This window comes from Mus musculus, chromosome 14, assembly GCF_000001635.26.
Source record: "Mus musculus strain C57BL/6J chromosome 14, GRCm38.p6 C57BL/6J".
Lineage (NCBI taxonomy): Eukaryota > Metazoa > Chordata > Mammalia > Rodentia > Muridae > Mus > Mus musculus.
The window spans coordinates 105,254,143-105,280,070 of NC_000080.6; the positions used below are offsets into that span (position 1 = coordinate 105,254,143).

Genomic DNA, 25,928 nt, shown 5'->3' on the forward strand with positions numbered 1-25,928 from the left:
GAATGGGCCTGATTTGATCACGTAAGTGTATTTGAGAGCAGAACTTGGTTTCCTCTAAGATTTTTCTGCCTAAGACAGAAAGAACCTTTAGCTCCTGCCAGAGTGGATCTTCAGTTGCCTAGCCAGCACTTACAGCTACATGCGCTCATCTCTGCCAAACAAAACCACTTATAATAAATACCCTTGAAGCAAACAAAGGAAAAAACAACAAGATCTCAAAGGCAAAAATACATTCTTTTCGGTTGTAAACGTAACCTTTAACGGTGAGCCATCTCTCTAGCCCTCCCAAACACAGTCTTAATATATATATTTCCTTCTAGTTCTGTTTCTGTAGTGGAAGTCTGATACATGGAAGACCAGCTTCACTTTAGAGTTTCCCTTTCTACTGGAAGAGAATAAGGAGAGAGCAAAAATCATGTGCCTCGTCGTCAAATCGCTTGCTTCACATTTTCTCTCTAAAACTGTAGGGCTGAACAGATGACAGAAATCCCAGCTAAATATGGAACATGGTATGATGCTAAATTGAGGTTCAAGCCTATAACTGCTTTAAGGACAAATAGACACAGCAATACTGAGAAATTTTGGATTGATAAATGTGTTCATTTTCATTTACTAAAGTGAAAAGCAGACCTTTTTTTTTTTTTTTTTTGTATGCTCGGAAATACATTTTAAAATGTTCAAGTTCAGCAAAGGACAATGGCTTTTAGTTAGCTATAGATAGACATCTCCAGGAGATGGTAATTTACTTCTTTTTAGTCACTCGGTAGATACATGTACAAAGCCACATATAGTCAGTGCATCAGTTAACTGTCAGGATTTGGGTCCCACTACCCATCAAATACTAGAATGTACTTTGAGGATAACATATATTTACATATGATACAGTGTGAAGAGAGCCACACCAAGAAATTCCCCAGGAGACTTTGGATCCTATGCCAACCTGTGACTTAGACTGTGGCTCTCTGTGGGCAACAGCATCTATCTCTACCACTCGTAAACTTATGAGACTCTTAACGAAGAATCTGCTGTCTGTATGTGCAGCTCAACAGACCTGGTTGGGAGAGAAGATGGCCAACGAAGTTACTTTACTCCCGGAGGGAATGGCTCTGCCTCTGGGAAGGTGGGAACAGTTCCCACTGAAAAGTAAGTCCCGATACAAAGAGTTAGCTATGCCCTCATGTTTTGTTCTATAGAACATCAGTTATCGTTAATGTGAAGGTTGAAGACACATTGTGTCGATTTGAGAAAATGCTAATGTAAAGTACTGAAAGTTATCATGGGCGTGAAAAACTAACAACACAAAGTGGCTGTGGTCATTTTTATCACAATTTGTATAGCATCATTAATATCCTATCATTTTGCATCTTGGTACTTGTCTTGGCTGGGTTTTCCAGAAAGCAGATGCCGACATAATATTAAGAGTGTGAGATATTCACTGAGGACTAACAGTGTCTGAATGGAAAGGGGGCTGGCCAGGGAGAGCAGCTGCAATACAACGCAGATTCGACAAAGTACTTGCTCAAAGGTTAGGTGAGTCGGGCTGAAAGAGGTTTGGTCTGAAAGTGGTTAGCTGTAACAGATTACGCTGTTACTGTCCAGCCGCCTAGCTCAGCGAATGGCTGGACGATGTTCAGAAGAGTGAATCACTGCAGGTCTAATGCTTCAAAGCCCACAGCTGGCTGGTGCTGGTTGCCCACATTCCTTACAGATGAGCAACTGCACATTCCTGAAAGAGAATCTGGGGCAGATGTTCTGCCCAGTTTGGCAGTGTGGCACCTGTAAACATTTGGGTGGCTGAGTTTGGAGATGGAATTTGATTGGGTTAGTGAGAAGTGTTAGTCAACTGCAGTGAAATTCTACAGTTTGACTTGAGGTGGCTTAGGACATCAAGTTCTATTTTTTTTAGGTAAGTAGAGTTGACACTAAAAGCTCAATGTTGAAAACATTACCAGATACTGTTTAAGACCTCTAGAGAGTATTGTCATTTCCTGACTCCGTTCTCTCAAGAGGATTTCTTTTTTCATCCACAAGGGATGGCTTCCAGTGCTCATGCTTTGTTAAGGTCATAGGTGAGTGAACAGGATGCCTCTTCTGCAATGGGAGCGCATCGTGATTCCATATGGACGAAGAAGGGTGGGACTGGCTACTTATGATGAATCATTCCTTTATCTCTTCTTCACAGTGCCACAGTGCAGATGACCAGGACAGGGAAAGGAGACAGGGACTTGCCCTTTTATAGGGTGCACTATTGATCATGGTGACCAACATTGGGGGCCCTTGTATCTATCAGCACTTACCAGTGACTTTAGCATTGGTAAAGTTGCTGCTCTCTCTGCCCCTTAGCTTCTCTCTCTGTTAAGACTAATCATGCCTATTTACACCACAGAGTGGTGTGGAGGCTAAACTAACACTAGATTCAGATCTCACTGTCTCATTGTTCTTCCAAACTTCCTCACTGAAAATCTATTGTGTCATTGAATCATGCCATCTGCTCTGTGAGAGTAGAAACAGTCAGAGAACCTGGGTGTGGGTAGAATGGAAGAGCTGATATAACCCAGGGTTCGGGGTGTCTGTTTTGAGTCAGGTCTCTGATTTTTAATGGCCTCTTTTTCTTAGAAGTAATAAAATTTAGAGACAAGTGAACCTACACAGCTAATGAAAATAAAAGGGCACAGGAATTCAATTCTAAATTACCTTTATAATAACAAGTTATATTGGGATCTAATTTTTCTTTGCTAACACTGGGTGTTGTTTAGCTCATGAAAGGCAATTCTATTCAGGATGATACTGTAAGGAGTTGGCACTTGTGCTAATAATATCGATTAAATTAGGATCTAAAATATACTACATTGGAACACATGAAGAAAATTAGGTATGACAACACCAATTGCTTTTTATTATTTCTGGTCTGGCAATGCTAATATTAGATATTTTAAGATGATCCTAATAGAGATCTGATAAATCATCTGAAAAATAAAAATATCAGAAAGACTTAACTTTTCTAGCTACAACTATACAAAGTTTATTGAACTTTGTTGGATCTGGCCAGTTGTACCAGTCTCATCTGGCTTCCTTTCTTTCGGCAATCTCATCTGCACATGTATGAAGCAAAGTGAGAGATGGTCTCCAGGTTTCCCTCCCCGGATCCCCAGGAGATCTCCATAGTAAGAACAGTTATGGGGAAAGGGCTTGATTATCTTAAAAAGAACAGTTGGGCCAGATCGAGTAGGGCCACAGATCTCAGGGTACAAGAAGCAGATGTTTGGGTTAAAAGGTACCTTTTGCTGGTCTGCCATAGTCTTCTAATTGTTAGAGAAACATGCTCTGTGCCGAGAGAGAGAGAGAGAGAGAGAGAGAGAGAGAGAGAGAGAGAGAGAGAGAGAGAAAAGAAGAAGAAGAAGGAGGAGGAGGAGGAGGAGGAGGAAGAAGAAGACAAAGACGAAGATGAAGAAGAAAAGGAGAAGAAGAAGAAAAGGAAAAGAAGAAAAGAAAAAGAAAAGAAAGAAAAAGGAGAAGAAAAAGGAGAAAAAGAGAAAGAAAAAGAAGGAAGAAGAAAGAAAAAGAAGAAGGAAGAAGAAAGAAGGAGAAAGAAGGAGGGAGGAGAGGAGAGGAGAGGAGAGAGAGGTGTCACAGGGTATTATGATGCGCCACAAAAACTGATTCTTTACCATTATCTTAGGAATATCTGAGTATTATTAGCACACACACAAAAATCCTACCTCACTTCATTATTTTCTTCTGTCCTTCCCATTTCCTATTTCTAAAGGCCTCTTTCTCTGTATGTCATCAGAATATGTTTGAAGAATTTGTAAATCTCTTAGAAACAAGGGGGCAAAAGAAAGAGGAGGGTAAAGCCCTATTCAGGATTTTCAGAGTAATGAAACTGTTCAGTATGATATATAATAGTTAGGGTATATTTGTCAGAACTCCTACAACGTACAATGTTCAAAATGAACTCCAATGCAATCTATTATGGATTCTAAGTGATTGACAATGGTACGCTGTCAAATGGGTTTAACATTTGTCACAAATGAGCTGTTCTACTGAGGAAGGCTACGCGTGCTCAGAAGCAAGACTGTCTTTTTTTTTTCCTTCCTCGAAATTTTACTGTGACTTTAAAGCTGATTTTATATATGTATATGTGGTCTTTGTATATGTATATGTCCCTGGTATTTGGTAATTCATTACCTCATTAATGATTTCGAATGAGCGCCTTTTTAGGCCTGTCCTGAGATGGATCTCTTTGAGATGCTCTAGGCTGGGGACTAATAAAAGGGCGACCTGTCCTCAGGTGCTCTAGGAATGCAGCGCCTCCACCCTCCGCAGTGACGATGCATCCTCTCGCCCCACAGTGAAACCTGCCCTCACAGGAAAATCCAATCAAGTGGGACGATTTTTTTTTTTTTTTTCTTTTCCGCTTCGGTTGCCACCGCCCACTGTCGACTAGATGACAACCTAGAGGGCTCCCGGGGACTTGCCTGACTCTTCCATCTCCTCCCACCTAGGGACACCTCCGGAGCCGGGCGGCGGATGGGACGCCGGCGGAGCCAGAGAGCATGCGCGTCCGCGCCGAGCATGCTCAGTAGCGCGCGCGGCTCCCCGGAGCTCCGGCGCCGATCGGCGAGCGACGCGGAGCTCTCCGCTGGAGCCGAGGGAGCGACAGGAAGTGAAGCGGCCCCGCCAGGCGACCTCGGCGGCAGAACCCGAGGCGGCGGAAGAGGCTCTGCGGCGGCGGCGGCGACGACGTCGACCCGGGAGGCCGAGGGAGCTGAGCGCCGAGGGGACACGCCCGCTCGGAAGCCGGACCCCGAGGCGGGCAGGATGGATCACCACCAGCTGGGGACTGGTCGCTACCAGGTGGTGAGTGCGCGGGCCCCGGGGAGGACGCTGGCCTCGGGGCGTCCCGGCGGGCCCCTTCCCGCCCAGCCCACCTCTCCGCCAGCCCCCGGCCGCAGTCGACGGCCAGCGCCCCGCCGAGCCCCCTCCCCGGCGACGCTCCCCGACTCACCCCGGCTGGCTTTCTTTCCCCTCCTTCTTCCCTGACTCACACACCCGTGAGCAGTGAGTGGTGTCCCCCTGCGGCGGGGCAGGGTGCAGGTACCTGTCAGGGAGTCGACCCGACCGGTGGCCTGAATTGTGTGAGGTTATAGAGTGGGGTGCAGCAGGGCTACAACCGGCGTGAGGGGTAGAGAAGAGCTGTGATGGGGAAGGTGCCTCTCTTCTAGTTAACCTTGTCATTTTGCCCTTTTCCATTGTGTTAGTATTACAGTGATCGTTTTTTTTTTCTTTTTTTTTTAAATCTGTTCCTGCTTTGCCTGTGTTCGTGTGTGCAGCGCTTTATTAGAAAAAAAAATCAAACCTTGTTTGAAATGAAATAGTTTTCATTTAATACAGAGTTTTAAAATCACTCAAGTATGTAAACCACCAGCTATGCTTAATGAGTGAAATGCGCCCTGTATTTTCTTTGTCAGAATCTCTGTATTTTACACCCTGTGTGTTTTAGTGATGTCATTGGAGATAAATATTGTGAATAGCATTGTCAGCAATATTTACTTTATTGCGTTTTCACTTATAAACTTTTAGATAATTTAGTGGAACATAGTTACGGGGGGAGAGAAGAAAAGCATTTGTGCATATTGTTGCTATTGCGTGTCGGGTTTATAAGATTGCACAGTTAGTCCTATATGTCATCTTTTCTGTCTGTCTGCATGTGTGTTGTGCCTTTTGACAAATCTGAAGGATTGTGGTAGAGACTTAAATTTTCATTTTTTCTTTGGTAAGAATTCTCTGTCATTTGTGTCTATTTGCTATAGCATGGCCAGGTGATTTAGATTATGAACTTTCTGAAAATTATCAACATTTTCAGAATGGCTTAGGAAATAGAAATCTTGCCAGTTTATTGAAGGTGCTTTTCAAGTTGTCAGCTTTGGGTAACTTTATATTTTTTAAAAGACATTGTTCCCTTTCTAAGTGTTTGCAAAAAAAAAAAAAGCCACGTAATTTTATCATTGATACTTGTTTTACTTCTCAAATCTTACCCACTTCTGTTTGTGTCTCTAAGTGATATAATTTGATTTGAATTCTTTCTTTGGGTTGCTTTTCCTTATTGGGCTCAACCATGGATGATACTTAAAATAGTGTTAATAGTTTTAATTTATTATATTGTCTCTTTTGCTTTTGATGGAGGTAACTAGTTGAGACTATTTTTTTCTCTCAAAATCTCTTCAGATAATGTTGGAGTTTACTTTTGTCTAAACTTTGAAAGAAGGTATAAAATACTACATTTTTTTCCCTTCAAAACTGAAGCTGTGTCCTATAAAGACTTTGAGTGGGTGGAGCCACTCTGTAAGGGCAGAGGGCAGAAATCAGTCATTCTAAATAAATTATTTCTTTTAGATAGAATATTATTTTTTATGGGGAGAAGCATTGGAGAATTTTATTATAGTCTAAATTTGTATTTTCATTCTTTTACTTTTGTGGTTACATAGTAAGTTCGTGTGTTTAGGATGATAAACTGCCCTCCTCCCTTTTTTTTTTGCGAGTAGCTTTGTCTGGGAAAACGGCATAGATACAACTGAGTTTGAGTTTTGCGTAGACTCGGTAGCTGGGGTTCAGTCTGGAAGCTTAGCTTATGTAATGGGCATGCCTGTTTTATGGCTACCTTTAGGTCAGGCCTTATTTTGAAACTCTAGAATGATTAATAAACTGGAGCAGTAAACAACTTTGTTAGCGATGATGAGGTCAGGAGATAGGGAACTGTACATAGGGGTGAGAAACACTGTGCTGTGTGGATTTACTCTTATTTAAAGAGCTAAAACTCAGCTCTGCATACTGGTGATGCCTGGTGATCAGAATGGCTTACTGTCTTTAATCCACGTATACAGTTTATCCAGGACATTTTCTTTTCTTTAGGGTATCCAAAGGGTTTATTCTTTTATTATTGCTTTAGCCAACATATTAAGTGTTGGATTTTATAAGTCCTTTTTGTACTTTCGTGTCCTACATATGCATACGTATGTATATATAAATTTAAATCTACATTTCCTCTTAGGATAGAAAACATGCCTTTTTCTCTCTGAATCTGGCTTATTTCACTTAACATATTGTGTCCCTTCCCACCCCAGTTCCATCTGTTTTCCTGTTTCCTAAGAATGTTCATTCTTTTCAGCTGAATAAAACATCCTCATGTATCTATACATTTTCTTTGTCCATTTATCTGTGGCTGGGCCTCCAGGCTGTGTCCACATCTGGATGACTATTATTTTTAGCCAGACTGGCCTGTGCACATTCTGGATAAGCATTCAACCATCGAGTAGCCAAGGAGCTCATGATCCTCCTGCCTCAGCTTCCCACTAGGCTAACAGCCACACATCACCATCCCTGGCTATAATAATGTCCCCCCACCCCATTCCCTATTCATTGCTAGAAATCCACAACAATAGACAACATGTACAGCTACAATGTCTTGCTAATTTTCTAATTTCAGAAAAAAAAAAAGATGAGGCATGGTGTTTACTTTCAGTGTGTTTTGGGAGATTGAGTTGTGCTTGATAGGAAAAGAGCGATGCGCCACACTGCCTAGCTAACTTGCTCTGCATCTGCCACTGCAGCTTGCATTCTGCTTTGCTGGTATCTACTTTGAAGGCTCATGGACCCACAACAAGGTGACTACTAAGGTTTAAAAGGTATTTTTTCAATAACTAAATCGGCAGTGTTATACAATTAGCAGTAGTTTCCTAAACTATATACTAGAATGCCAATAATAGGACTTCTTGGACTACATCTAACCTCCTCACATAGTGAGAAATTCTTTAGTAGAGAGTAGCTTAGATTAGTTTACTGTGGTTATTTCTGATATTTGACTGCATAATGTTTTTGCTTCTTTTATATTTTAAGATAATAGTAACAATTCTACAATGTAAGCTTTCTATGAAACAAAATTTGAAGTACGTGTGCTATAGAGAGTTCTGAGTACTTCTGTATCGGGAGAATTTCAGCTGCACCTGATAAATCGGCTAAGAAAGGAGGTTTGAACTGCTAAAATCAAGGTAGTGAGCGGAGATGTAGCCCAGGTGCTTGGCCTAACCTGTTTGCACTTAAGGCTCTGGTTCCCTCTCCAGCACCACAGACAACAAAACAAAAGAGGCATTAAAGTCATCTAGACTTTCATTTAGGTTCTCTGTATAGCTCTGGCTGTCCTGGGCTGTCCTGGAACTCATTTTGTAGACGAAAACCTAATTCTTTTCTTTCTTTCTTTTTTCTTTTTTTTTAATATGTGTGTGTGTCACACATGTGCTGCTGCCTAGGGAAGTGAGAAAAACTCCTGGAGCTTTAGTTTCAGATGGTTGTGAGTCATCTGATGGTGTGAGTGCTGGGAACTGAACTCTGGTCATATGAAGAGCATCACATACTCTTAGCCACTGAGCCATCCTGTTTGCCTTTTGTTTGCTAGTTTTCAAACATTAGATGAGTCACTTCATATCTTAAAGCATCATTTCCTCATATTAGTACAACATCATAGTTATTATTTATTATGAGAATTAAAATACCATAATATAGGTAAAACAGAGCAGTGTTTCTTAACCTGTGGGTTTCGACTCCTTTTGGGGTCAAATGACCATTTCACCGAGGGTCACAGAGTCAGATATCTTTCATATTTACAGTATGACTGATAACAGTAGCAAGAGTGCAGTTTTGAAGTAGCCACAAGAACAATTTTATGTTTGGGGGTCACCAAAACATGAAGATCTGTATTAAAAGTTTGTAGCTGTAGGAAGGTTGAGAACCACTGATGTAGAGACTGTCACATGGAAATAACTACTATTTTCGTAAGCTAATGAATTAGTCTGTAAACGTTTCATGGTGGTTGGCAGAAAACAGAAGACTCCTAAGTCAGAACAAATGGCCTTACTCATGGTACAGCAAGCAACACGAACACCGCATATTTGAGTCCTTTTCCTTGTTCCAAAGTCCTGTGGGGTTAATGAGTGTTTGGAGAGACACAGCAATGAGTTTGCCACACCTCTGAATCAGCCAGAGTCCAGAACCTAGCTCTTTATATTTATCTATCTACTTTGTAGGAAGCAGCTAACACTGTAGCAAACAATGATGGTTTGTTTGCCTTTGAAGGCAGCTTCTGCGCTTGTCTTAGTTCTTTCTTCTCTCTATTGTCTGTGTAACTTATTAAAAGGAAGGTAACTGACATCAGGAAACTGACAGCTGTGCCTAGGACAGCCCCCTATGAAGAACTAAGAAGCTGAGATGCTTTCAGGCCCAGGACCACTGCCTCACCCAATAGACCATTCTAAGTGTCTAGTAGAAGGTGAATTTTAGGTGTAGTTGTTTGTTTTCATTTTCCATTTTAAAGAAACACCACAGTCTTAAACTGTATGATGTTTTCTAGTTATCTTTTTTGTCTCTCCTGATTTCCATGACCTTCATTTGTTTCTTTTGAATTTATCAATATACATTATTTGTCTTGTATTACTGCTTTTTATGTTCTCAAGCTTGCCCAGTTGCATAATCTGATACATCTAGGCTCTTGTTATATTGAGATTGAATTTTGTCCTCAGAACTTTTAAAAATTCCTGATACTTAGAAGCTTTCTTTTGACATCTTTGTTTTTTATTCTCGCTGTGAATTCTTCCCGCTCCTTGAATGCACATTTTTTCATGCTATGAAATAATTGCTACTTTCTTCTGTTGCTTGACTGCTCTTTAGTGTATTGTTTGTATGGCATGTTCTTTTTCAGTATAAATTAGGCTGGCTTGCTTGTTTGCTGGCTTTCTTTCTTTTTCTTTCTCTTTCTTTTTGTTTCTTTTTTCCCCCTCAAAAACCTTTAGTGGTTTCCTTTTAAAACCCCATTCCATCACTCAGTGGTGTTTATTATTAAAACTTTCAAATAGGTAGCAATATATAGAAAACTGGAAGAATAGTTTTTAAACAGTTGTTACATTCATGCTGTTGTATGTCTTCAGTGTCATTTTACAATTGAAATATTTTTTATTCTGTGAGCATTTCATATGTGCACACAGTGTATTTTGATCATATTCATTCCTGTTCCCCCTCTTAATCCTTCCCCATCTACTCTCACTAGATTCCCTCCTGACTTAGGGTCCTTGCTTTAATCTACCTACCTACCTACCTTCCTTTCTTTCTTTCTTTCTTTCTTTCTTTCTTTCTTTCTTTCTTTCTTTCTTTCTTTCTTCCTTCCTTCCTTCCTTCCTTCCTTCCTTCCTTCCTTCCTTCCTTTCTTTCTTTCTTTCTTTCTTTCTCTTTTGTTTTTTTCAAGACAGGGGCTCACTTTGTAGACCAGGCTGGCCTGGACAGAGCGTACAGATTAAAGGTGTGGGTCACCATGTCTAGCACCTCTTTTTAATTTTTAAAATTTGAGACAAAGTTTCACTCTGCAGCACTGAGAAACACAAGTACCCAGTTTGTGTCTTTGTTGTTTTCAAATAAAACTCAGTGTCATCATATAGAATGTTCTTAAGTGCAGAAGGTTTTCCTGAACCTCTGCCAGTCAGTCCCTATCCCTGAGATGATCTGTCCACTTTGAGTAGTGTAGCATATGGAATCCACAGCTTCTTCCATGCAGGGAGAAGCTTTGAGATAAACCCAGGTTGCTATAAATGTCAGTGTATCATCTCTTTGCAATTGTATAATTTTACCTGATGACAAATTGTGTGAATATCCATTTCTTATCCATTGCTTTGTTGGTGGACAGTTGGTATGTTTTAGCTTTTGGGTATTATAAATGAAGCTTATGAATATTCTTGTATCAGTCTGCTTGTGGGCATGCACCTCATTTGGTAAGAATCACTGGGCAGTAACATGGGTATAGTTACACAAGAAACCACCACATCTAGACTTTTTTTTCCTTCTGAAATAGTTGTCTAGTTTTTTTTTTTTTTTAACTTCCCTCATCAATAAATTTTTGATCTTTAAAGTTTGGACCATTTCGGTCTTTAAGTTTTTTTTCTACTGTGATGAATTATTTTAATGTTTGAAGTCTTAGCATACAGGTTCTTAGTGTGGGCCTTTCACTCCTGTATAGACTCTTATCTCAGCATCCTTCCCTCATTCATTTATGTACTGATTGCTAATGTCTAGCAGACTTACTTCTTGTTAATTCTTCAATCGTAGTCTATTCTATTTCACTTCCCTTACTTTATATCAAGCCATAATTTGGTTGATTTGCCTCATAAAATCTTATTTTTTAAAATTTATTTTTGTTTTATGTGCAGTGGTGTTTTGCCTATGTCTATGTCTGTGTGAGGGTGTCGGATCCTGGAGTTACAGGCAGTTGTGGGCTGCCATGCGGTTGCTGGGAATTGATCCAGGGTCCTTTGGAAGAGCAGTCGGTTCTCTTAACCATTGAGCCATCCATCTCTCCAGCCACTAAAATCTTATTCTTAAATCTAAGAATCCCTTCAAATCTATAATTAAAAGTGTTTTTGGAGCTACCATTTATGCCAGGGAGAAGTCGAGAATGTCCATATTAGAAAAGTTGTTATCTTGAATTACATGCTTGGTTGTCTTCCTACCATGGAGTTAGTACTTTCCTCAAAGACACTTAAGTGCTTCTGTGAAGGACTGATTTTTTTTTTTTAATCTTTAAAATAGACTTTTAGCAGATTCAGAAAATCTGTACCTGAGAAAGTTTCCATGCAAGTGTTTTGTACCAAGTCATTCATTTGCTAAGGTGTGCAGCAGCACTCTGATGTCTTGTCTTCAGTTCTTTTGTATTGTTTTCCAGTGCATCTTAAAGTTCTCTTGCTGTTTTGTGCATAAGAATTGTACCTGTGTGTTTGACTTGAATGTATTCATTAAAACATCTATATGCATGAGTCAATCACCGAGTTACTGCAGCATTCATGAGCAATGCTGACTCAAGTGCAGACCCTCATTAGGTCTATTTGAGCTGTATGTATTCTAGTACTAGTGTCATATATATGTAGTAATAGTTATATGATTTATATTGTGAAAATACTATGACATAGACAATCCATAAGCTGACAATCCATGGATGCTGAAGAGGTGACTCAGGGGTTAAGGGTCTGTACTGTTGCAGTGCTCCTGAGTTCAGTTCTCAGCATCCATGTTGTGTGATGCTTATTTACCTTCAAGGTCACCTGCTCACATGTGCACATACTCCCCCCTCCGACATATACATAACTAAAAATAATAAAAAACCTTTTAAAGGAAATGTAAAGTATGTTGATAGGAACACCCCAGTTCTCTGTGTGCTTTTTTATGTCTTTTTAACATGCCTTCTAATATGGCCTTGACTTCTGACACCATAGGAGGAGGAAGCTGCTGCTATTTTTTGTGAGATCTAGGATTGAAAATTTAGCGTTCAGTTTCTCTTGCTATTTATTTATTTATTTCTTGTCAAGGCAGTGGTAAGGCCAGCCCTTGTTGGAAAGGAAAGGGAATAAAAGTCCCCTGCCTCAGTGTCACATTTGTTTTGAGACATAGTCACACACTAGCTCAGGCTGGATTTTGAACTCTCAGGCATTTTCCTACCTCTACCTCTGAAGTTCTGCAGTTATAGGCATGAGCTACCACACTGGCTCCACCCCCTTTTCTTAGTGGCATAGAGGATACACCGACGTTGAAGGAAGAAATTGATGTTTATTTTCGAATTTTACATTTTGACCCTTCAGTAAATAAATAGCAGGATATTTGAGACCCCATCCACTATTAAGGTGTAGTAGTCAGGCTTCAATTCCACGGAAATAGGAAGATCAAATGGGTGAGGGTATGGCATGGTAATGTTAGGTTTACATGAATTTGTTGGCTGAAGACAGAAAGCCATGAGGCTTCTGTGAGGTGGGGTGGGCAGGGGCCAAAACTCAGAATGACTTGTGGGAAGTGGAACTCCATCGGTGATTCTAGTTTCTAAGTTCTAGTTCATGAAAGTAGCCCGGTTTGGGTAAGTAAGAGGACAGAGTCAACTAACAAGTGAGACTGGCCTGAAGTGAAAACAAATCAGCTCACCCTTCAGTGGTTTGTTTCTTCAGTTCACGGCAGACAGACCTCAGGTCCAAGGGTTTGCCATTCCCATGCTAGGACCAGCTATTATCTGAATCGGCAGTGGTATAGAGAGGCTCTGCTGATTTGCTGGCTGCTTAAAGCTCTAAGGTGATGCCTGCCTACAATCCATGGCTACTCCCTGTGGATCTTTATGAAGCTGGAGACAAGCCGAGTGAGAAGGTGATTTGGACTCCGCTCTTGCAGGAAAGGTCAACTTGAGCCGAGATTGCAGGTCCCCAGCAATGCTTCATGCCAGTCTCCCAGACAACACGTACAGAATTTAGATTCAAAGATAAGAGTGTTAAGAATTTCCAGACAGTGACCACAAATTACATTAAACAGTTTTAAATTATGTGTATATGTGCATGCCTTTGTGTGGATTTACACACAGAAGTGCAGTGTTAGTGGAGGCTAGAGCTTAGGGCATTGTGAGCTACAGAGTATGAATGTTGATAGCTGATTTTATATCTTCTGCAAGAGAGTTAAATGCTCTTAAACACTGAGCCCTCTCTCGCTTGTCATCACTTGCTTTACAGTGATTACTTAGCAGTCATGGTCTCTTTATTCTTTCCTTGGTATCCAATTTACATTCTAGAATATTGTCTAGTTGTGTATGAATTGGTAACATATTATCTTGGAATTCTGTTTGAATTCTATATAGATAGTCTTGACATGAATTTAAATAGCCAGTGAATATAGTCTGCTGACATTTATTAATGATAGTGTACTGATGTGATCATTATAATCAAGGCTAGCCTTATCTACCATGTGATTTTAAGTCATCATTATTGTCTCTGTTTTCTGGCCATGTTGTTATGGTTTCATTAGAAGTTTGATAGCTTAGCTGGAATTAAGGTGTGGGTAAAATTCTTGTTAAAGACATGCCAAGTGCAAGTTGGGAAATGCTGCAGTAGTTTAAGATTTACTATCAGGCTATCTCACTGTTTTGACTTGCTTACTTTTGAGATGTGTTTGAACATGAACAAATTAATAATTTTAAGGTCAGGAATGTGCTGTTTCATCTGTGATATATCTTCAGAATAATTCCTAAAATTATGTAGAGAATCATGCCACTTGGACAGCAGATTTGAGAATAAGAGATTAAACTAGAATTTATTTTATAAACCTGTCTTTTAGTGTGACACTGTTAACCTCTTTACTAATAGACATGTAGAATCTCTATTGGAATGAAGTCTTAATGGCAGTTTTTAAAGGTCATTTGTTTTTACCTCAGGAGAGCTTTTATTGAAGTCATATGACATTTTTTGTAATTTCCTCCAAGAAACCAGGGTATTGAGATAAAACTTGAGACTTTAGTAGACCATATCTACATTCTGAATTCTCTTGTTCTCTCTCCTTTGTAATAACCAAGCTGCGCTTGGCCTTCTAATGTTTAATGTTAAAACTTTTTTTTTCCCCTTTTCTGTCTTCCTATCTTCTCAGGACTAATTTCTAGTCTTGGTTTGTGTATGCATTTCAATGTTCTTTTCTTTGGAGAGTGCTCTCTCTGTCTGCCTCCCCATTGCCCTTTCCCACGTTTTACTTCCAAGTTATACGTGCCCTGTTAGCACCGTGGACTTATGCATGCTCAAGTTATACGTGCCTTTTTAGTGGACTTAGGCTTGTTTTGCTCTTATTTTATTGTATATTTGCTCACTGGAATAAATCTATAGCAAGGAAGAACTAAATTTGTCTTGATTATAATAGTATATTATAGGCTGTTACCATTTGTTGTGGGCCTCTTTATCATTGGGATAAAATGAATAACTTCTGGAAGGAATATGAGCTAGATGTGGTGATGCACAGTCGCAGTACCTGGGGCGCCGAGGCAGAAGAGTTATGTGTTGAGGCTTGTCTGGGTTACATCATGATACTATCTCTGAAAACCAGAGCAGGCAAATATACACGAGAGAAAATGAAAATAAATAGCTGATTTTTTTTTCTGAGTAGTTGGAAATGTAAATAAAGATACAGGAGTGTATTATAAAGTTCTGTACTAGAACAGTAAAGTATACTGTACAACCTATATAATAACATCATTCATGTTCAACATTAGGATAGGTGCTGTGTTTATATTCTATTGCTACTTAATTCTGATATTTTTAAATAATGTCTCTTCTGTTTAACAGCTTGCAATTGTAAGACAGTAACCATGGGTAGATTGTTGTAGCCATGGAAGGAGAACAGTTGTTCCTCGGTGCTTTGTAAGTAGGGAGTACTGGTTTGTTTCTTCAGCCATCCGGATCATTTGATGGAAGTCTCATCTACAGGAGCTTCTGTTTGAGGCTATACAGTAAAACTTGGAGGGCAAATTTCATTCCTTGTTATGAATTGTAGTATAGAATTATACCAAAACAGTACAGAAGGACGGGGGGGGGGGGAGGATGGAGATATAGTTCTAAGGATGTTTGAAAAAAGTATATATGTATATGTATGTGCATGTGTAATACATACCTTAAATGAAGTTATTCCACTTGGCATAATAATACTTTCCCCAGGAGCCATAGACCATCTAACAAAAGCTCTAGTACCATGCATGAAAAACTCCCTTTTAAGTTTTTGATCTGGGGTGTCCGAGAAACTCTGTAAACAATATAGGCTATTGCTGTTGCTGAAGACACCACTCACTTCTGACACAGGATTAGGAGGGTTTGAACTGGAACTCATCTGAAAGTCTCCCCTAAGAAGTGTCCTTTACCATTCTAAAGGTGTTATGCAAGCTGCCAAGAGCCAGCAGTGATACCGATTAACTACAATGACCAGCATGGGAAAATAGTGATAGTCATTTCTTGGTGGTAACTAGCAGTCTACTTGGACTTAAAGTCTACTGTAAGAGAATAGTCATGACTGATACCATAAATCCAGTTAGTTGTCTATGGTGACTGAGGTCATGGATCTTAGAGGAGAATCTACTGATGCCACTTTGAGTCCTAACTGCATTCCAAATACTTATCTCACCAAAAAGCTCCCAGTTGCAGCAGATGGAGATTGCATTACCAAGAGCCATGGCTAGCCAAAATGCAGAGAGCATCTGACCTTGGAGTATCCCAATTGGTACATCTACAGAGCACTCTCTACACCTAAGCCTCAGGAACATCAAGAAAAAGGGGGTGGAAGATTGTAGGAAGTCTGCAGCAAAGGCGTATTTTCTAGAGAGGACAAGGTAGCCCTACCCTGAAATCTCAACAGTATGGCTGCCTGAACAAAGACCTGAATAATGACAACACAAGGGCTGGAGAGGTGGCTCAGTGGCTAAGAGCACCGACTGCTCTTCCAGATGGCCTGAGTTCAATTCCCAGCAACCACATGGTGGCTCACAACCATCTGTAATGGGATCTGATGCCCTCTTCTGGTGTGTCTGAAGAGAGTAGTGGTATACTCAATACATTAAGTAAGTAAGTAAGTAAGTAAGTAGATAAATAAATAAATAAAATAACAACACAAATTGACATTCCAATGCGGTCAGGGACATTTTAACAGGCCTCCAGCGTAGATGAGCACTGCAAGCGATTAATAACTGCTGCAAGTGGGGGTATTAGTTTTCCTCAGGAATGAGTCCTTCAGCTGGTCATCCATTGCCAAGGAGTCACTCCTAATGCATACCAGCCCCATTAAACAGACTGTGCAGGATGTAACCCCACTCCATGTGTGCGTGCGTGCGTGTGTGTGTGTGTGTGTGTGTGTGTGTGTGTGTGTGTGTGTGGTGTGCTCCTTTATATTCCAGAACATATTCTTTAATATAGAGAATTGTCTAGAGATTTATTGTTCCTAATAGTTTTTCCTGAGTTTATAGTTGCAGTAAGCAACAGGATATTTTGCAGTGGGAGGGTTGGTGTGTAGGTGGCCACTACCATGTTGAAACAAGAGCCAACAACAAGTTTTTGAGATTTTTTTCACTCTATTAAACTTCTTTGTTTTGTTTTTCTTTAATGTTGGAGGTTCTAGACATCTTTATTTGTTTTTTTGTTCCTAAGTGCCTATTGATATTCCTGTAAGCTGAGTTTTTGTTCTTTGCTTGTAGTTCTATGGTTTCAGAGCTGTGTCATTTCTCCGTGAGCCAGCCTTTTAACGGGGGCCTCCAAAGCAGTGTCTGCCATTTAGGAAACTCTGGCGTGGCTCAGTGAAGTTTAAAGTGATTTGGAGGGTGAGATGGAGAGTTGGCCAGTTGATGCACACTTACAGTTAGCTAAGAATAAGTTCTGGTGTTTTGTTGCTTAGTTATATAACTACTGTTAATAATATATATTTCAAAATAACAAAAGTAATTTTGCGCATTTCACTACAAAAAATGAAATAAAAGGTATAGATTAGGAAACAACAAATTTTTATTGGCAGTATCTGTGTAAAATATGGAAGAATGAGCAAAACTCTTGGAACTTATAAGAATTACAATGAGAATATGACATTAACGTGAAAAAGTCAGTTCTATGTAACCAGTGAACGGATAAAGTCAGAAGCTGTAAAGCCGTTTGGCTTGTGTACCATATTCACATACGTGTTTGCAGTACCTGTGATTGTAATTTCCCAAATGGAAACAACTAATACACATTTCAGTAAGTGAATAAACTGGAGTGCTTCTAGACAGTGACATTTTGTTTGTTTGTTTGTTTGTTTGTTTATTGATTATATGTAAGTACACTGTAGCTGTCTTCAGATACTCTAGAAGAGGGCATCAGATCTTGTTAAGGATGGTTGTGAGCCACCATGTGATTGCTGGGGTTTGAACTCAGGACCTTCGGAAGAAAAGTCCATTAACCGAGAGTCAGTGCTCATAACCTCTGAGCCATCTCTCCAGCCCTAGACAGTGACATTTATTTAGACCTAAAATGAGTGATTTTAATATCAAACAACAGGGAGTAAATGTCTGTGCATATTACCAGCTGAAAGAAGCCAGGGTTACAAATCTAGGTACTGCATGATTTCAACTGTGTGATATCCTGGAGACATTATTTTTGGAGTCAGTTAAAAACATTATCAATGCTTGCTATGTCGTGGTGAGGAAAGAGTTTAGGTTGCGTGTACAGAGGAGTGTTAGTATAGTAACTGTACTGTTAGGAAGGATGGGTGGGGTCCTTTGACATTTGCCATCAACCACAAAATTAACAGCCAGACTGAACTTTGAGTGATAATGATGTGTGTCGTGGGTCAGAGTGGGCTCGTCGGTTTTCACAGTCGTACCAGTTTGGTGGGGATAAAGAAACTAGGGAGGGGGTCTTGGATCTCTGGGACAGGGTTATATGGGAAGTTGGTACACTTGAGACTGACATTTGCTGTGAGTTTAAATCTAAAAACTCACTAAGACTTATTATCTGGTAAATAAGTTTAGGGATGTATTATTGCTAACTTAGATAGAGAGGGGAAGGGAGTTCATTGTATATGTTTACACCGGTGTTTGTCTTCTAATAATCCAGAGTTACTCAGTTTATGTGTTTATACCTTGACAACTTTTGAGAGTTTTTGCTTTTGTATGTAACACTTTGATGGATCAGCCTTTTAATAGTATCTGTAGTGGTATCTTGGCACTTGCTACTTCCCGAATGCATCATCAGCAACAGCACGCCTTGGTAACTTATGTCACTGTGTTTAGTTTTGCTAGAGGATTCTATTCTTAGCCTCTTTCCGTTTGTAAAGGGGAGAATAAAGCTTTCTATGAAGAAGTTGGCATTTTGGCCTGGTCCTTGGTAGCCTCTGTCCACTGTTACCTAGGATTACAGTCAGTCAGTCTCCTCTATTGTCCTTGCTGAAGCATGGCTGTTCCCTAGAGGTCATTAGAACCTATAGAACCTACAGGTTCTGTGCATCAATGGGACTGAGTCTATTTACCATGTCCAGTATTATACTAGGAGCTTATTAGGTTTAGTAAGTGGTGGTTGTAAAACTAATGACTGGTTGGCTGAGCAAATAAGGCTACATGAATCACAGAAATAAAGTGAAGCTTAATAAGATTAATAACGCACTCAAGCTTATTGGCAAGTAGGATATCTATATCTTAAATTTAGATATCCTGACACCAAATCATGTTCTTTTTTTAGTTAGTAACTACGCTCTCTTCTAGAACAGCCCTTCTTAGCCTGTCGGTTTCCATCCCTTTGGGGTCAAATGACCTTTTCACAAGGGCCACCTAAGACCACCAGAAAATACAAATATTTATATTATGGTCCATATCAGTAGCAAAATTACAGTTATGAAATAGCAGTGAAAATAATGCTATGGTTGGATCACCATAGCCTGAGGAGCTGTGTTAAATGGTGTCAGCATTAGGAAGGCTGAGCACCATAGTGGATAGGAGAGTGTGTCACGCTGAGTTCTAAAATGTCAGATGAATGCTCGTGACAGTACATTGACAGTAACAGCACACTAGGTTAGGGACTTTAATGCCTTTAAAAGTAACTTAGCCCAAACCATGATGTGTAATCTAGCTCCTGTCCAGCTCTTAGATACAAGAGTATCGATTGCTCAGGAGTCAGTTGTAGCCAAGAGTCTTTGTTTCTGTTACTTTTGTATTGCTGTGATGAAACACCATGACCAGGGCACAACTTCCAGAAGGGAGGGTTTATGTGGGGTTTATGGATCCCGAGGGTAGGAGGACAGCATCATCATGGTGTCGTGCTGAGGATAATGGCATCAGGCTGGCACTGAAACAGCAGCTGAGGCCTGCCATCCAAATCCACAAACAGGAAGGAGAAAGCCCACTGAGAATGGTAGAGCATCAGCCTGCTATCAGACACACCTCCACTAATACCACCACACCTCCTCGTCCTTTCTAAGCAATTCTTCCATCTGAGGACCAGTTATTCAAATATATGAGCCTAGGGGGCTGTTCTCATTCAAACCACCACACTCTGTAAAGGAAAGCATGGATCTCTCAAAAAGCAGAACGAATGGTCAGTGAGGAAAAGAAGGGGATGACTGGAGTCAGTGCTGTTCAATGTGTTGAAAAGTGTTGAAGACCTTAGCGAGGCTGAGGGCTGGAAATAAACCTCATATTTAACCATTAGAAGTCATCATTCTTAGCATACTTAGACATTCTTAGATGTCTGAGTAAAAGACCATGGTAATGGTCGGGGGGGGGGGGGGGGAATGAAAATTGGAATCACAGAGAATGAAATTCAACATCTTGTAGTTTATTTTTTTCTTTTCCAGGTTGTTTGTATGTGAAGGAATGAAGGATGATGCGCTCAAAAAGCAGGAAAAGAGTAATTTTAAGCAGAGCAGGTCCCTATGTGCTGTTGTTTGTTAGTATGATATAAATAAAATACATGTGGGTGATGTAGGTAGACAGCAGTAAGTCAGGAATAATTTAAATGAAGAGACACTGCTGGGAGACAGGATCGTGTTGGTATACTTGTTATTTGGAAGTGAAGAATATAAGCTAGGGTAGGTGTGTAAGACGAAGTTTAGAGATGCAGGCATGTAGGGGAGAGAAGTGGAAAGATTTTATTTAAGAGAAAAATTAAGAGCTTTTTAAAAATTCCCTATGTGAAGTAGGAGACAAAGTTTTGACCATAAGTTTTCTGGTTGGAAGCCAGGAAAGGAGAAAGAGGGAGCTAAACCCGCACCCCATCTGGAAATGAGATGACTAATGCTGTCAGCTCTGCTGGGATTAGGGACTATCTGATTTTCCGATTTGTTTTTCTTCCTCTGTCAGAAGGCAATAGTCTCATCCTGATGGGTTTGGCCAGAGTAGCTGTGGCCCAAGACAGGGGACTAGGGAATTGGTGGAACCTTTGCATTTGTCTTTCGTATTCTCTTCCAGAGGACACAGGACAGAAGGTAGTGAGTGAATGGAGCACTAGACTGGGTGCAGAGAAAGGACAGGGACTGTGATGGCTCAGGGGTTTAAGTTCCGTGCCTCTTCTCAGAAGCTCGGTGTGGATCACACTGGGTCTCTCCCTGCCTTGGGAGCAAAGACCATAGTCATTGGGTGCTGCTGCACTCTGTATACTCTATATACTGTTCTTCATCTTCGTAAAGGGCTAAAGATGATTTGGCTGTTTAGGTCAAAGTAGGATTTAAAGTCAGGCCGATGATACTGGGGAAGGGGGCTGACAGCTGAGAGTGATTTGGACTTATGTGAATGCTAACAAGAAGCCCATGAAAACATGTTTCCAACAGTGGGAAGGGAAGCTCGATCCTAACATCCAGACAGGCCTTCCTCCTCAGCTGTACCGGAGATCTGCACTCACAGGAAGCAAGAAAGGCAGAGCGAGTCATTGTGAAACAAGAGTGAAGCTTATTAATCGGGACACTACACACAGTGTGGAGGATGTAGAGAGAGGGCACTAGGGCCTGCAGAGATAGCTCACTGGTTGAGAGAGAGAGAGAGAGAGAGAGAGAGAGAGAGAGTGTGTGTGTGTGTGTGTGTCTGTGTCTGTCTCTCTCTCTCAGAGCACCTGGGTTTGTTTTCCAGAGCCCACATGGTAGCTCATGGCTGTCTGTGGCTCCAGTTCCAGGGGATTCAACACCCTCACACAGACATACATGCAAAACAACAGTGCACATGGAACCAAAAAAAAAAAAAAAAAAAAGAAAAAGTTTAAACAATACAATTTAAAAATAAGGTGCAAAGGTTTATTTTATCTAAAGATTTCCTTTATGAGATTGAGGCATGGTTTATATAGGGTGTTATCCATGTTTATAGATTATAAAGGATGAAGATAAGATTAAAAAATCAAAAGTCACAGGGGCTTAAGATTGTGCTTTGACCTTACCGTTGTTCATCAGCTGTTTTAATGCTCTTGTTTCAAATATTTCTTAACACCCCCCCCCCCAAAATCCAAACAAAACCAAGAGTTTAATCACTTTGTCTTGCAACTTTTGTCCTTTATGTTGTGGGGTGGGGTGGGGGAGGTGTTGATTCGGTGAGACTTAAACCAAATGCAGGAGAGTGAGGGGCTCTTTATCTCTCATGGCCCCTTTTTTTCCTTCCTACTTTGCCTCAAAAGGGTCTGTGAGGCGTGTGGCCTGTGGGGACATGACGAGAGGCTTATGATCGCCATCTGTAGTATCCCGGATACTTTTGTTGTTGTACTTCGGCAAGTGGGGACAGGACTAACGTTGTTATTGGAGAGGGTATGAAGAAAACAGCCCCGTCCAGGCAAAGGTGGATCCCATGCCCTGTGGAGAGGAGGTTGTGCCATGCTTAGAGTAGAGTAGAGGAGTCTGTGGGCAGGCACGTAGGGTTTCTAGAGGCAGCGTGGGAAGGAAATCAAAGCTCCTGACTGTTTCGGAAAAAGTCAGGTCAGTTTCTGCCTACAAATGTCCTGGTTTTAAAAAAGCTCTCCTTTCCTTACCGGCTATAGGGTTCATTGACTGTTGTTGACTGAAGTAATAACTATAGTAGTAGTCAAATGGTAGTTTCCCAGTTCAGTATTTAAGAGCTTACTAATTTTCCTTCTACAATGAGGAATTTCCCCATGGTCTAATTTGTTTATTCACTTATATCGGATTGAATTCACAGATTCATATTTTATTCTATGAGCTATAATTGCATACTTACTACTTTTACTTAGTGAAATATTCAGATCATTCCAACTTACTCAGCAGGAGCCTCTTTTATCTTTTCCTGTGTCTTTGTGACATGTTCATGATTTGGCACTTTGTTACCATATGACATTTAAATAAGGCGGGGGTTTGAGTTCTTTTTTTTTTTTTAATTGGATATTTTATTTATTTACATTTCAAATATCCCCTCTCCCAAAAGTAAGGAACACTTGGTGGATTTGTATGTCATCCTTGCGCAGGGGCCATGCTAATCTTCACCATTATTGTTCCAATTTTAGTGTATGTGCTGCCGAAGCGAGCACGGGTTTGAGTTGTTGACTGTAGTATGATGGAAAGGCAGCCTGCACTCGTAGGTAGGACGTCGGGGAGAACCCGCTTTCCCCCTTGCTTAGTGAGCATCTTTCCTAGGACTGCACAGAGCATCATCCTTCTGAGGAAGGGCCAGTGTGAGCTCAAAACTGCAGACAGAATGCCTTTCTTATTTTTATTTTCTTTGTCTTTTGTTTTGAGGCAGGATCTTTCTAAGTGAGGAGCCTGGCTTCAGCATGCCTTCTAGATTCTATAGGTGACTATATATGGTTTATATACTGTGTGGGAAAAAGCACCGAGAAGGAAAAGTGCTATTCCAGGTGGCAAAGCACCATGAAGCCCCTAGGACATTCATCTTTTGACCTTTAAGCTGAAGTTCATTAGCAAATCATCCTTGGGAAATGGATGCATGCTGATAGTACCGGCTTTAAGTGCTGTCAGATGGTGGCTGGGAGGCAGCAGCATCATACATGGACTTTTCTCCCGATGAGGGTTACTGAAGGTTGTGAATATTATGTGGGTGGAGTCTGTGATAACCTCGCTCAGTGTCATGGAGACTTTACAGATGTAAGATTTCTTTTTCTTTCTTTTTCTTTTCTTTTTTTTAGTAATCATTTTATTTGTTTACATTTCAAATGTTACGCCCCTTTCCCTGAGGCTTGTTTTCCAACTTACAAAAAATCTCCTTATTACATCATTTTATCCTGTGTTAGGAACAAGCAAAGAGTGGCTCCTACTTTTATCTCTCTTGTAGAGATCTTGGGAAAATATAGCCAAGTGGAAAAGAAAATGAAAAAAAAATTTACAATTTGCAAGAATTAATTCTACCCACTTTGTTTATTAGCAGTCATTTTGAAACAACCTTTTGTCTTATTTAAAATTGAAATAGTGGAGATGGAATAGTTATTTAGAAATAACCCTTGTTTTATTTAAAACTGGATTCATGGGGCCTGGTGAGGACTCAACAGTAATGGCATCATTTACTGTAAAACCCTGGAGACCTGAACTCAATCCCTAGCACCCACATAGAGGTAAAGGGAGAAAGCCAGCTGCATGTGAGCCTCTGCCCTCCCTATGTGCACCATGACTGCTGCATGTCCATGCCTGCTCACCATACCACACGCACACGCACACACACACACACACACACACACACGCACGCACACAAGGAATAAAATGAAATTGGGTAACATGATTCACTTCTCAAGTCTTTTAATTTCTTCAGGTTAAGTATTCTTACAGAACACTATTTACAATGCTTATATTCTATTATAATGATACACCATGTCCATTCTATTTTGGATTAATAGGCTTTTTCTTCTTTTTCTGTTAATAGGACATTGTGATGAATAGCTTTATACGAACTGCTTTTTTTTTTTTTTTTTGGTTTACTTTCTGTATAATTTTGTAGGGTGTAATATTAAAATGGGAAATATTAGGTTGAAACATATGTTTTAGTAGTCCTCTCTTTTACTTATAATTTTTCGTGTTTTTGCTTTTCTTTTGGAGAGCAGGTTTTATGCGTAGCCCAGGTCACTGTGGTGCTAGCCCGCCCATGCTAGCCTTGAACCGCTGATGGCTGCTCTGCTTTAGCTTTCCAGGGGCTCGTCCTAGAGTGGGCTTCTCTCCTGATTCCTCTGATTTTGCAAAAAGCGATATATGCTTACCTTAAAAAGTGTACACAGGACAAGTACAAAGACACAAGCGATCTGGGCACCAAGCTCTTAGCAGCCAGCGAAACCAATGCTAACACTGCATGGGCACTGTCTCATTTGTGTTTATATAGAGACAGATTGGAGTGATTCTGTGAGTGTGGTTAAGCTATTTTAAAAATAAAAATATGATATATATGATGTCGTTTTAATTTTACCGAAAAGGGAGAAACATTAATAACTCAACTCTCAGTCAATGTTCCTTTAGCATAGGACTCTTTTGTGTTATTATTAATTTTCTTTTGAGACTGGGTCTTAATACGTGGGTCAGACTGACCTTGAACTCATAGCTGCCCCTGTCTGAAGTTCTGGGGTAGGGAAGTTGGCGGGGGAGAGGGGGTATGGGGGACTTTTGGGATAGCATTTGAAATGTAAATGAAGAAAATACCTAATTAAAAAAAAAAGTATGTTGCACTGTGCCTGGCCACCACAGGAGTTTTAAATTGTATAAGATTGCACCAAAATTTAGAAAAGAGGTTAAAAAAATCATAAGAAATTAGAATAAATTTTGAAATTTTATGCTGAAGATTTAACTATTGGAGAGTTTTTTTGGTGTGGTGAGCAGTAGAAGTATTTCATCTATATCTGCATTTCTGGTATTTGTATTGTTTTTAGTTTTGGGGGGCATATATAAGATTTGCTTTCTGTTTACTAGAAGTTATTTAATCTTTAGTTCTGTATTTAGTCTTGGTTCTACATATAAAAAAAATGATGTAGCTTTTCTGTTTGTTCATTTTTTATTTTGATTTTTAGTTCGGTAGCCCAGTTTCATTGTGCTGCTAGCTAGCCCATGCTATCCTTGCCTCAGCTTCCCAAGGGCTGGCCCTATGTTTGCCTGTTTCATTCTGAAGCAGCTTTACTGCAAGGACCCAAGGGTGCTGCCGTGTGATCCTTGACTGCTCGTGAGCTTGCAAATGTTCTAGGCTTTGTGTTTGAAAGACAGTTGACTGCTCAGTTTATGGAACAAATGCTTTAGGTACATTGTAAGAAGAACATAATAATATAAAAGACTTCTGTATTGCCTTAGAAACAACCGATGTTAATGTTTGTTGTGCTTTGTGTCTCAAACATCTCTCCCCCACCTACCCATGTTCCAAGCCATATGTGCCCCCCTTTCTCTTCCCTTCCTCAAAAGATCCTAAAATCCCACCTGTCTATGTATGTTTTCTTGACTTCTGTTGATTACCATGTTTCCTCTGTATAGTGTAGACTTTAGGATTTGATGATATGAATTGTGTTTGTTACATTATTTTGCTACTTATCTTTTAAACCTTTATTTCTATTTGTATGTGTGTTTTGCCTTTCTGTATGTCTGTGTACAATGTGTGTACAGTACTTGTGGAGTACAGAAGAAGGCATCCCCTG

At 40.3% G+C, this 25,928-nt stretch overlaps 1 protein-coding gene and 1 non-coding gene across 4 annotated transcripts in view; one reads left to right on the top strand and one right to left on the bottom strand.

Moving 5' to 3' along the window:
• The first annotated feature begins 4,448 nt into the window (after positions 1 to 4,448).
• The window catches only part of Ndfip2 (Nedd4 family interacting protein 2), a 50,708-nt gene continuing 29,228 nt past the window's right edge, over positions 4,449 to 25,928 (top strand). For 2 of the 3 annotated variants that reach the window (NM_029561.5, NM_001190989.2), the window contains exon 1: positions 4,481 to 4,860. In NM_029561.5, coding sequence (NP_083837.2) covers positions 4,531 to 4,860 — 330 coding nt within the window. In that variant the 5' untranslated portion in view covers positions 4,481 to 4,530. Of the gene's footprint in view, positions 4,861 to 25,928 lie in introns of all 3 variants that reach the window. The other variant, XR_001781167.2, reaches the window with a different exon arrangement.
• Gm24207 lies at positions 22,737 to 22,844 on the bottom strand. The gene has a single exon (XR_003951329.1). It is a non-coding gene; the product is annotated as a U6 spliceosomal RNA (small nuclear RNA).